The sequence below is a fragment of the Anomaloglossus baeobatrachus genome, chromosome 9, assembly GCF_048569485.1.
Source record: "Anomaloglossus baeobatrachus isolate aAnoBae1 chromosome 9, aAnoBae1.hap1, whole genome shotgun sequence".
In the NCBI taxonomy this organism is placed as follows: Eukaryota; Metazoa; Chordata; class Amphibia; order Anura; family Aromobatidae; genus Anomaloglossus; species Anomaloglossus baeobatrachus.
The window spans coordinates 91,529,492-91,543,066 of record NC_134361.1 but is presented as its reverse complement, the minus strand read 5'-3'; the positions used below and the strand labels follow the sequence as shown (position 1 = coordinate 91,543,066).

Below are 13,575 nucleotides of genomic sequence, written 5' to 3'. Positions count from 1 at the left end.
TCAATTTCATAAAAGAAATTTAAAATGCAAGGAATAGGTGTTGCAGGAATTTAAAAAAAAGTCATACTGTATAGTTATATGTATAAATAGTCAAATCCCCGTTAATTGTGGTTGTATAAAAAAATGGAAAAAATGCAAGTACTAAAAATTATGAATTCCACTTGGCAACAATGGAAGAATAGACAAATCACATAATGGGGTATTAATGGGCGGCACGGTGGCTCAGTGGTTAGCACTGCAGTGCTAGGGTACTGGGTTCAAATCCCACCAAGGACAACATCTACAGGAGTTTGTATGTTCCCTCCGTGTTTGTGTGGGTTTCCTCCGGGTACTCTGTTTTCCTCCCACACTCCAAAGACATACAGATAGGGACTCTAGATTGTGAGCCCCAATGGGGATAGTATTGCCAATGTATGTAAAGGGCTGTGGAATCAATAGCGCTATATAAATGAATAATTATTATTATTATTAATAATAATGATAATAATAATAATAATAATTGGTAAAACACCTAAAAACAAATAGAAACAGTGCATATAAGAGTTCAGAACTAAATATTATAGTAAATATAATTTTCAAGTGAAAAACAATGAGAAAATAACAAGAGCCATAGAATTGTATATAACATTAGCAAATTTTACCAAGAGCTGCCAAAGCAGTACTAAAAGGACACCCCTAACGCATGTTTCGCGTAGGCTTCTTCATTGGTTCCTGCATTATGGTTATACTAATACCTATTCTTCATTAGGAAGCCTATGGGAAATATGTGGTAGGGATGTCCTTTCCAGCTGATTTTCCAGTCTCCAAATGTTTATTTGTATGCAGATAATCTGCTGCATATTACAGAAGTAGCATTGTGATTAAGAGTACATAAAATCTTCAGCACATGCTGTAGAGAAAATCTGCAGCTTCACAGTGAAATGTGCAGCAAATCCAATGCATTTCTCCAACTAAATTTGCATCAGTTTTTGCCACTGAGGATTTTGCTGTGTATTTTCTGCTGCAGAAATTGCAGTCGAATAAATCCATGTTAAGGTAATCTTAATCTAGGCCTTCATTGGCAATAGTAAAGTAGCCCATTGTCAGAGGCCTCTATGGTGGCTTATTTCCCTTCAAGCTTTTAAAAATTCACTACACTTTTTCCCCCACAACAAAAGCCACACGAATGTCAGGCTAACATGTTCTGCAAATTAAAGAATTCTTTTCCATTTTTGTTTCTGCAGTGATTACAGGTATGTGGCAGCAGCTCTTGCTGTTATGAGGAATGTCACTCAACAGATCAATGAGAGGAAAAGGAGACTGGAGAATATCGACAAGATCGCACAGTGGCAAGCATCAGTCCTGGACTGGGAGGTTAGTAAGAAAGTTTTCTAAGGTTATTTGTGAAATTAAAAGTCAAATAAGCGGAGCTGGTATTGGGAACATTTCAAAGTTTTCCAACTGTTCCATTTACCGTAATATTTCTTTCCCTCTTACATTTGGTCTCTGGGATCATGTAAAGCCTGCTTTACATGTTACGATTCTGCATACGATATCGTATGCGATCGTAACCGCCCCCATCGTATTGTGCGGCACGTTCAATTTTGTTGAATGTGCCGCACAAACGATTAACCCCCGTCACACGTACTTACCCGTCCATACGACCTCGATGTGGGCGGCGAACGTCCACTTCCTGGAGTGGGAGGGACGTTCGGCGTCACATCGACGTCACGCGGCAGCCGGCCAATAGAAGCGGAGGGGCGGAGATGAGTGGGATGTAAATATCCCGCCCACCTCCTTCCTTCCACATTGCTGGCCGGGAGCCGCAGGACGCAGGTAAGATCTGTTCATCGTTCCCGGGGTGTCACACACTGTGATGTGCGCTACCCTGGGTAAGATGAACAATCTGACGTTCAATTCATGAGGAATGAACGACGTGCGTGCGATGAACGTTTTACCGTTCATTCGCAATCGCACGTAGCTGTTACACATTACAATGTACCTTACGATGCCGGATGTGCGTCACTTACGACGTGACCCCGCCGACACATCGTAAGATATATTGTAGCGTGTAAAGCGGCCTTTAGATTAACTGATTTATATCTCACTCTTGTCTCAAAATTCTCCATTTCCCTTTGGCTCTTGTGTTCTCTCCAAAGAATCTCTCCTTTCTTCTTATCTTTGCCCTTCCTTATTTAGCTTTTTAAAGGTGTAATAAGTAGGGATGAGCAGACCCATGAAAGTTCGGGTTCACCGGGTTTGTACGGACTTTAGTTTGTTTCGTGACCTGGACTTGAACCAAACTTCACCCCAGACCCCATATAAGACAATGAGGACTCGAACTTTGGTGCTGTAAAGTGGTTGTAGTAAGGTTTAGGGGGCTGCAAAAGGAAGCAAAATGGGGTTAAGAGTAGAACAATTGCCCTGCAAACAAATGTGGATAGGGAATAAATAAAAAAATGGTGCTGGGTCCCTATATTTTTGATAACCAGCCAAAGTAAAGCAGACAACTGCTGGCTGGTATTATCAGGCTGAGAAGGTCCATGGTTATTTGGCCCTTCTCAGCCTAAAAATAGCAGCCCACAGTAGCCCCAGAAGTGGTGCATCCATTATGTGCGCCAATTCCAGCGCCTTTCCTGGCTATTCCCGATTGCCCTGGTGCAGTGGCAATCGGATTAATATTTTTGGGGTTGATGTCAGCTGTGAATTGACAGCTAGCATCAAGTCAACGGATTAGTAAAGAAGAGGCTTTAAGTATACAGTTAAAAAATACACACACACACACCGGAAAAAATAGTTTATTTAAATAAAAATTCCCGCACACACACTCGTTCACCAATTTATTAATTTAAAAACTCCCCGATGTTCCAACTTAATCCAAGAGTGTAAAGTCCCACAATGTCCATTGAATCCTATGGTCAGGTCACTCCCTGATTCTAGCAATGTGTCATGTACTGAACTACTTGCTGTCATTTTCATAAAATCACTGTTTTCTATGCTGCAGCTTTGAATGTAGAGCTCTAAAACCACTCCCACACTTCTGAATGACAGCTTTTTGCCCATATACATTGTACACAGAAAGCTGCCAATCAGTGGTGGAGGCGATATTATACAGAGCTCTTGAATTCATGAATATGTTGGACTAGCTGGCAACACAGCAAGTAGTCCTGTAATGATAATCTACTGCTGATTAAACAGGGATTTTATCAAAACTATACTAAGCAGTCCAATAAGTGACATACAGTGCCTACAAGTAGTATTCAACCCCCTGCAGATTTAGCAGGTTTACACATTCGGAATTAACTTGGCATTATGACATTTGGACTGTAGATCAGCCTGGAAGTGTGAAATGCACTGCAGCAAAAAAGAATGTTATTTCTTTTTTTATTTATTTTTTTAAATTGTGAAAAGTTTATTCAGAGGGTCATTTATTATTCAACCCCTCAAACCACCAGAATTCTGTTTGGTTCCCCTAAAGTATTAAGAAGTATTTCAGGCACAAAGAACAATGAGCTTCACATGTTTGGATTAATTATCTCTTTTTCCAGTCTTTTCTGACTAATTAAGACCCTCCCCAAACTTGTGAACAGCACTCATACTTGGTCAACATGGGAAAGACAAAGGAGCATTCCAAGGCCAGAAGAGACAAGATCGTGGAGGGTCACAAGGCTGGCAAGGGGTACAAAACCCTTTCCATGGAGTTGGGCCTACCTGTCTCCACTGTTGGGAGCATCATCCGGAAGTGGAAGGCTTATGGAACTACTGTTAGCCTTCCATGGCCTGGACAGCATTTGAAAGTTTCCACCCGTGCCGAGGCCAGGCTTGTCCGAAGAGTCAAGGCTAACCCAAGGACAACAAGGAAGGAGCTCCGGGAAGATCTCATGGCAGTGGGGACATTGGTTTCAGTCAATACCATAAGTAACGTACTCCACCGCAATGGTCTCCGTTCCATACGAGCCCGTAAGGTACCTTTACTTTCAAAGCGTCATGTCAAGGCTCCTCTACAGTTTGCTCATGATCACTTGGAGGACTCTGAGACAGACTGGTTCAAGGTTCTCTGGTCTGATGAGACCAAGATCGAGATCCTTGGTGCCAACCACACACGTGACGTTTGGAGACTGGATGGCACTGCATACGACCCCAAGAATACCATCCCTACAGTCAAGCATGGTGGTGGCAGCATCATGCTGTGGGGCTGTTTCTCAGCCAAGGGGCCTGGCCATCTGGTCCGCATCCATGGGAAGATGGATAGCACGGCCTACCTGGACATTTTGGCCAAGAACCTCCACTCCTCCATCAAGGATCTTAAGATGGGTCGTCATTTCATCTTCCAACAAGACAACGACCCAAAGCACACAGCCAAGAAAACCAAGGCCTGGTTCAAGAGAGAAAAAATCAAGGTGTTGCAGTGGCCTAGTCAGTCTCCTGACCTTAACCCAATTGAAAACTTGTGGAAGCAGCTCAAGATTAAAGTCCACATGAGACACCCAAAGAACCTAGATAACTTGGAGAAGATCTGCATGGAGGAGTGGGCCAAGATAACTCCAGAGACCTGTGCCGGCCTGATCAGGTCTTATAAAAGATGATTATTAGCTGTAATTGCAAACAAGGGTTATTCCACAAAATATTAAACCTAGGGGTTGAATAATAATTGACCCACACTTTTATGTTGAAAATGTATTAAAATTTAACTGAGCAACATAACTTGTTGGTTTGTAAGATTTATGCATCTGTTAATAAATCCTGCTCTTGTTTGAAGTTTGCAGGCTCTAACTTATTTGCATCTTATCAAACGTGCTAAATCTGCAGGGGGTTGAATACTAGTTGTAGGCACTGTACCACTGGAATCAGGGACTCTATCCCTACATTATGCTGCTTTCAGATTAAATGGAAAAATACTGGTGACAGATACCTTTAAAGAATGCTCTTGTACTTAATCAGTGTGGTTCACTGCCCCCTATAGTGTTAGGGGAAGCGCTGTCTGTCACCCTCCCCTTCTCTATTTCACTTCAGTCCTGTTTTTCACTCTTGCATCATTTTCTTCGGCTTCCTCCTCCAGTCTATGTTATGTCCTGTTGCTAACATTCTTCTTGGTTTCTGTCCTCCTCGTTAATCTATGTCTATATCTCTCTACACATTTACGACTTTGTTCTTTTACTACGTGAAAATTTATTATCTATTTTGTTTCTTGCATTCCGTTTTCATAGCAAGGAATCACAGTAATTTAATTCATTAGTGTGTCTAATTAAATTGCTTACGAATTAATTATGCCTTAGATTTTTAAATATTTATTGCAGAAATTTACCATGCTGCATTCTCATAGGAAAACTGCTTTTCCAAACTACTATTTTTATGTATAATGAAAACTTTTCGGCTTTATGTAGGCTATATACAATCACTGGGTGTAATTTGCTTGTGGATGTTATTGTCTTGGCATGCATGGCTCCTGGACCAATAAAATAAATGACTTCATGAGTCAGGGATATATCATTCTATGGCGCTCACCTATTCTCTGTCCGTACTGTTCACTCTCGTTGATTTTTGATCACAGAGAACATCTATTTTTGAGATAAAACATACATTCGAGTAATTGTTTTTAAATAAATTTAGAACTATCTTTAAAAAAAATTAGGGGCAGTGTGACGGGGTCCTTCTCTGATATCACACAATCAACAGAGCAAGAGATGAGTGAGCAATCCAAAGTTCCTTTATTCCATGCAGTCCAGAAGGTTCATTAAAATAATCCACCACACAGAGGGTAAAATAGTCCAGGAACACACATACAGTCCAGTAAGGGCTAAATGTCCAGGTCTCTCTGGGCAGCCTCAGCTTCTCCCACAAAGGATAAATCAGTCACATTCCTCCAGCAGTCCTTTTCCAGGGAAATCGGGGTGTCTCAACAGCTCTCTGGGGTGCTGCCTGTAGCCATAGCTTCTAACCCCAGAGGATGAATTTTCCTGCTTCTTTTGTAGTTTCCAGCCAGACTGACTAATCTCCAGGTAAAACAGAGAGTTTAGGAGGATCCCAGGCCCCCTCCCCCAGACGTAGTGACAAAAGCCCGGCAGGGGGTGATTAAACCTGCAAAACAGGACAATGTACACACAAGGAATGGACAGAGCAGCATACCCAAAATACGAACTTACACAAAACTATACACAACTCCTTGCTTTAACCCCTCCACCCCCAGGCAATTTTTCCATTTTTTTTGTAAACATCCCGCCCACCTCCTTCCTTCCTCATTGCAGCCGGGACGTAGGTAGGAGATGTTCCTCGCTCCTACAGCTTCACACACAGCGATGTGTGCTGCCGCAGGAACGAGGAACAACATCGTAACATCGGTCCTTCCGAAATTATGGAAATGACCGACACTACATCGATCATATGATTTCGACGCTTTTGCAGTCGTTAATCGTAGTATGGATTCACATACTCCGATGTTGACAGCGACACCAGATGTGCGTCACTTTCGATTTGACCCCACCGACATTGCACCTGCAATGTCGTAGTGTGCAAAGCACCCCTAAGGGGTTAATAGGTGTGGGTGGATCTCCACGCCTTTTAGCTACATATATGCTGATCAGATCAGTCGGCATGTGCGAGGAAACATATGGGCTCCCCGCGTTGAAGGGCCATACACAACCAAGGACATATATATACGTTCTTGGTCATGAAGGGGTTAAAGCACTGGAATCCTGGGTTGAAATGCCATCAAGGATAACATCTGCAAGTAGTTTGTTTGTTCTCGACTTGTTTGCGTGGGTTTCCTCCGGGTTCTCTGGTTTCCTCGCACACGCCAAAGACATACTGATAGGGAATTTAGATTATGGCATAGTGATGCTTGTAAAATGTTGTAGAATATTTTGGAGATATATAAGTAAGAATATACAGTAGTAAAGGTATTAGTTTAGTTTAGTTCAGTAGTATCCTACTACCATGGTAGTAGGATATCAGGTGCAGTAGCCTTGATGTAGACACCATTGGTATAAAGGGTTCTTTAAAGTTAAAGTGCATCTGTCATTAAGGCGGGCTTTACACGTTGCGACATTGCTAGCAATTGCCCCCGTCGTACATGCGATATCTGGTGCTTGCTGCCATAGCGAACCCTATCGCTATGACAGCGTCACACGCACATACCTGGTCGGCGACGTCGCTGTGACCGCCGAACAATTCCTCCTTCAAGGTGGAGGTGCATTCGGCGTCACAGCAACGTCACTAAGCGGCTGGCCAATAGAAGCGGAGGGGCAGAGATGAACGGGACATAACATCCCGCCCACTTTCTCCCTTCTGCTTTGCCGGTGGAGGCAGGTAAGGAGATGTTTGTCGTTCCTGCGGTTTCACACACAGCGATGTGTGCTGCTGCAGGAACGACAAACAACATCATATCTGCAGCAGTACCGACATTATGGAAATGAACGATGTGACACAGATCAGCGATTTCTTATGCTTTTGCGCTCGTTCATCGTCGCACCTAGGATTTAAACGTTGCGATGCTGCTACTGGCGCCGGATGTGCGTCACTAACAACATGACCCCGACGATATATCGGTAGCGATGTCGCAGCGTGTAAAGCCTGCCTAAGGCTAGTTTCCCACGATGATCTTTTGGTGAGTTTTTGATGTTGCAGAATTTCTGCACCATTTCTTCTCCTATTACCGTAGATAAATTATTGAAATAAAGAATAGGGCTTGTAACCCAGACAGGGGTAATTGTCCAACAAGCACTAATTGAATGTAAGCCTGAAAAAAATAAGGAAATGTGCAGGAACTAAAGTAAACATGACTAAAACATGATCAATTATGTTTATTGAATATGAATGGTGGATGAACCAATAAAGGATAAAGCATAAATGCCACAAAGATGGAAACAAAAAAGTAATAAAAATATACATGCACCTCAACATAGATAAGTAATAGGCAAGGAATTAATTTAAAGTTTATAAGGGACATACATATATTAAGAGGCAATCAGATGTAAACATTTAATGATAATGAATAAAAAAATACAAGAGGTAAGGGAATATACATTAAGGTGCCTAAAGTCCCATAGAGTAAATAGCATAAAGTGGAAATAGTATACACACTGATGAAGACATGTTCAGGCTCACCCACTAAACACCCAACGAGCGTTTCACCAACCCTTGATGAAGCTTTGTTAAAATGAGTGTCAGGTGTATAACGAGGACATGTTCAGGCTCACCCACCAACCACCTGACACATGTTTCACCAGGTTCTTCTGAAGCTTTGTTAAAACACAAGTCGGGTGTTTGATGAGGACATTTTCAGGGTCACCCCCACTGTGTTTACTATTTGTACTTTATGCTATTTATGGTATGAGACTTTAATATTGTTTTAAAATGTAATTTCTAAGTTACATGTGGACCAGACTCACGTTTTATGTCATTGGATTGGCAAGCAGTTAAAGGGGTTGTCCAGATTTCACCTTTTTCTTACTCCGTACCTGTGGTTGTCATGAGTATCTTCCGTCCTGGTGATATTTGTGACAGTTCTACGATCTGAGCTCCACATTAACTTGTGAGGCCCCATATATATTATGTATTTGCTTTCTGTTGGGGCAGCAAGGGTTTTTGTAATTTTCCCTGCTAGTAGCTCCTGGTTAATTCACCCTACGTGCAGCCGGTTTGTGACGACTTCCATCTCCTTTAAATTGTCACATTATTCATGACCTGATGCTGGAAATACAAGATTTATTGTGCTCTGACCACATCTGAAGGAAGCGTTTAGGAGCTGCTAAAGCTTTTGCCATGATTCTTCTGCTGTTTGGAGCCATGTTGCCTGGAGCCTTGGTGCCTGGCTACAGCAGTTTAGTTTTGTTATTATCCTTTTTTCTATCCCCTCGGTCTGTCTACTTACCCTTGGGTTTTATTATTGCAGTGGTGAGACTAGTGCTCTTGCCACTCTTCTCACTAGCCAGAGTGAGTTTAGGGCAAGCGAGGGCCTAGGTATGTGTATGGTGATAGAAACCATATAGGGACGTTAGAGAGTGCAGGGATCAGTCGGAGATGAGTGCAGGTGGTGACCCTGCTCCTCTCTACCTGGCGTCAGGGCTGACCATTGTATCGTGTCCCCAGTGTACCCTGTTTGTGGTGGTAGTCGTTGGTGGTTTGCTTACACCTGGCATAACCCCAATAGTCACATTATGACAGTGCTCTGTTAAAAAAAATAATAAAATCAGCTATATTTCCCCCTGCTGCTCTAGAGCTTCTTCTCCGATCCTGCCCCTAGTCTTTGTTAATACAGCTGCAGCAGTGATATCTTAACTACAGCTTTTGAACGCTGCAGCCAATCACTGGGCATCACTGTTGAGCCCAGTGATTGGCTGCAATGGTCACTTGCTGTAATCGTGATGTCACTCCTGCAGCCATATCAACAAAGATTGGGGGCAGGGACGGAGAAGACAGAAAAGCTCTAGAATAGTAGGGGAAAATATAGCTAATTTCATTATTTTTTTAACAGAGCTATAATAAAGTAATAGATGCTGTATATTTAATTTTCATTGGTTAATAAGACAAAATTCACATTTCACATATCAGTTTAATTCATTTTCATTCTTTAACATATTTTTAACATCTCTAAGAAAATATATCTTATTAATGGATGTATTTCAAAACAAAGGTCACAAGGTTAGTATGTGAACCAATGTGGAATAATTTTCCCCTTGGAAGACCCTGGTATCTCCAGTCTTGTGTACATGACGTGTTCCCAGCTGCATCTGTTATCTGATTGAGCCAGTCCCCTCTAAATAAGGAGTCACAGCTGTGTGCTTCATTGCACCCCGAATAATCCTCGGCGGAGCCGATAGGGAGCAGAGACAGGCAGCTGAGAGACCCGGGGACCCTAATTGAAACCAAATTGAATACTCTGCTGCAGAAACAAGTGCAACTAGCGTATGTTATTGGTTGCTTTGTCTCAGGGTGATTATATTAACACCATGTTGTTTTGGCAGCAGTTTGCTATTCCTGATATGCTATTTTTATAGATGTATGTGCACTTAGTAATCTCACTTCCATTAACTCTATGGGTGCATTCACATGGCTGTATTTCAGTCAAGTTTAGGATATATTTTCTGGAAGGGGTCTACAAGAAAACATGAAAATCTTCCAAAAAGAAATGTTTTCCTGCCTGCCTCTGATGGGATTTGCCATCATGCGTGGACAGAAAGTGAATGCGCCCCCAGACAGTTAATACACAGTATGATATGTCATTGTGTCTATCAGTGAGTACTAAGTATCTCCCAAAGTATCTCTGCAAGCACCAAAATCAACAATTAGTCAACAGGGGTCTACCATCGCTGAGTTGATCCGCTATTTCCAGCAACAAAAAGGTTAACTGGTTTTGTGCATAATAGAAGAACTGCCTACATAGCTGTCAACTCGAATGCTTTCATGTGTGTTCAGATTCTCCAGTAAGGCATTGAAACTCACATTTAAAAGCCCTTTTGTCATGCCTTCTCACATCAAACGCTGGGCTGAAAACCGTGCATCGTGCCGCTAAGATGCTGTTCTGGAGACAGGGCCAGCTTGATCAGCAAATCTCTTGAGGAAAATAAAGTCAGAGACTACAACAGGGTTTTCAAACAACAGAAAGCATCAAAAAGGGAGCCTGGTAAAAAAAAAAGAAGAAAAAAAGACGTTGCTTTTGCTTTCCCTCCCGTCTGATCTCCCCCTCGCCTGCAGTGCTAATCAGTCTGTGAGTCCCTAATTAGAACACAGCGATGCCACTCACTAAATCAGGAATTACTGCACCCACTCCACAAGTAAATAACTCCCTTTCATACAATGTGGCTGAACAGTGTTATTAGCAATCGAAATTTTCTAATGGCTTAGTCCTTTGTATTTACCAAGCTGTTACTTCCGAGGCGTTGATGCAACCACCTCTAGGGTGGGATTTTAGCATCAGAGGATGAACATGGTGACAAGACAAAAGATGCAACACATATTTGTAGCGCCTGTGCTACTACCATCATATTGTCATTGGAAACTTACTATGAAATATTCTTCATATGTAAATATTGTAATTAATAAATCCCTTATTAATGTATATTGGCAGTGATCAATACATGGCATGTGTTGGCATGTATCAATACAGGGCATATATGGGCATGGATATAATTACAATTACTTTTGTAACAGGCTTTTTATGCCAGTCAGAAGCACCAAAATACTATATTTGATAAAAGAACACAAAAACGTACTAGAAAGTTTTATTGGCAATGGACAAGATTGGTTAAAATATTGTTCCTAAAAACAGAGACAAAACCCACCTTGCAAACCTAACCCTCTTCAATTTGTTGTAGTGAGGATATAATACCAGGGACTGAAATAAATTGTTGGGGAGCAACTTAGTTTTTTTTTATAATGGACTAGTTGAACTATTCTGCAATATTGATGTCACTTGTGGGAGTGGGACTAGTCCCTACTCACCTCCTTACAAAGTGCAGTGACAGTGCACTTTGTCACTTCTAATTAGAGCCAGTGAGGGAGCGCACTGTCACTGTGCATAGAAATGAATATTGCTCATACTAAACATATGTCAGAATTGATTACCGATACATGCTCAGTAGAGCAAGGACTAGCCTAGTCCCTGAAACGGGTGTCACTGATGACGTTTTGTTTCCGCATGGAGACAGAGGCTATGGTACTGACCACAGCCTCTGCCCACTAATGATGTCTCACTAGAGTATCCCTGAATGCACTAAGGATTCTCAAACAAAGCATCATCACACAGGAAGTAGGTTGAAAAAATGAAAGCAATAAGATAGGGCAGATAGGGAATAGTAGTAACGTTTTAATTTAAATATATCAATAATGAGATATTACAGTAAATAAGCATTTGGGATTAAAATTAATATTAGTTTCAGAACACCCCTTTAAAGAAAAGTCTAATAGAGTAGGAGTCATTAGATACATTTTTGAAAAATGGCGTAAAAGTGGCAAACAGTTGTAAACTGTGTTTTTTATATATATATATACTGTGTGTGTGTATATATATATATATATATATATATATATATATATATGTATTATTATTACTATTATCATAATTTATTATTATAGCGCTATTTATTCCATGTCGCTTTACAAGTGAGAGTATATATATATATATATGTATATGTATGTGTGTGTGTATGTATATATATATATATATATATATATATATATATTGTAAAACATGTTGGTGTAAAACAGATGAATTTTTAGAATGTAGAATTTTGTATTGTTTGTTTTTAAATAATATGAGTTAATAAGGTATTTTTAAAAAAAATCAGTCTTTATTCATTAATAAAAAGAGAGAGAACTATTGATTTGATCATTGACTGGGTTGCCGACTTTGGTCAATCACATTTTTGTAAAAACGCATCTCCATGCTGGGACCCAGGAAATCAAATGGAATATTTTGGTGACCCAAGAGCAAATGTTTTATCTCCCTATACCACTCCTCATGGTTCCTTTCACATTCATGGGCTATTTTTGTAAAGGACACATCCTCAAGTGTTGAAAATTTTCTTTGTAGCAGCTATCGAGCCTGCTAATAAATAAGGATCAGGGATGTAGCAAGTGGAAGATTAATCGGGCCATGTGCCCTGGATGCTAAGTGCCCCCCTTGGCTGGTTCTCCAAAAAAACACTTTCCTTGTGGCCAAGATATCCACATACAGGGCTAGGGCAGAAAACTGTAATTTGCTTGGTGTAGATAGCCTTGATGTAGATAGCCATTTAATACAGCAATGTTGGTGTTTTCTGATAAGACAAGTTACAGATAGTAAGGTGGCAACTAATGTTATGGCAACCAGTGAACTAGAAAAAATAGATGATGATTTTAATGATTAATTGTTAATTAACGTTTTGTTTTTGCTGTTTTTATTCTTGAGGTTTCTTTTATTTTTCAGTTTATTGGCATAAATGTGAAGATATACTCTGTCACCCATGCCACAAGCAGGGGGTTAACTACGATAGGTGCAGAGGTTACTACTGGAGCCTAAGGGGCCCAAAAGGTCCCTTTGGCCTACATGAAAAGATCAATGCTAGTAAAGTCTTGCAATAATTGGGGGCCCCTTTGGAGGTTTTGCACTGGAGCCCATGATCTTCAAGTTATGCCACTGGTCACAAGAATTTCATGTTTAAACATTCATGTAATACATCCCACAGCCTAGAGTAACATGAATGTTGTAAACATGGAGAAGTTTGAGAGGCTGATATTTTCAGAATGGTTTAGTCATAGATCCCCTTGGATAAGGAAATTGTAGGGCAATTCTCATGACATGTATCTGTATTTTACAGGGAGATGATATCCTGGACAGAAGTTCAGAACTTATCTATACCGGGGAGATGCAATGGATTTACCAGCCATATGGACGCCAGCAACAGAGAGTGTTCTTCCTTTTCGATCACCAGTTGGTTCTATGTAAAAAGGTAAAAGCATCATCGTAATTGATTTAGAATTTTGGTTAAAAGTGCTGGAATTAACAGTAAGTACAAGTACGTCGTTGCGTGTGACACCTACGAGCGACCGCTAACGATCAGAAATACTCACCAAATCGTTGATCGTTGACACGTCGTTCATTTTCCAAATGTCGTTGCT

The 13,575-nt window shown here is 40.9% G+C and overlaps 1 protein-coding gene across 6 annotated transcripts in view; it reads left to right on the top strand.

Moving 5' to 3' along the window:
* Positions 1 to 13,575, top strand: part of ARHGEF9 (Cdc42 guanine nucleotide exchange factor 9) — a 602,462-nt gene that overhangs the window by 539,244 nt on the left and 49,643 nt on the right. For all 6 annotated transcript variants that reach the window (XM_075323881.1, XM_075323882.1, XM_075323884.1 and 3 more), the window contains 2 exons: positions 1,224 to 1,353; positions 13,275 to 13,406. In XM_075323881.1, the coding sequence (XP_075179996.1) occupies positions 1,224 to 1,353; positions 13,275 to 13,406 (262 nt within the window). The remainder of the gene's footprint in view (positions 1 to 1,223; positions 1,354 to 13,274; positions 13,407 to 13,575) is intronic.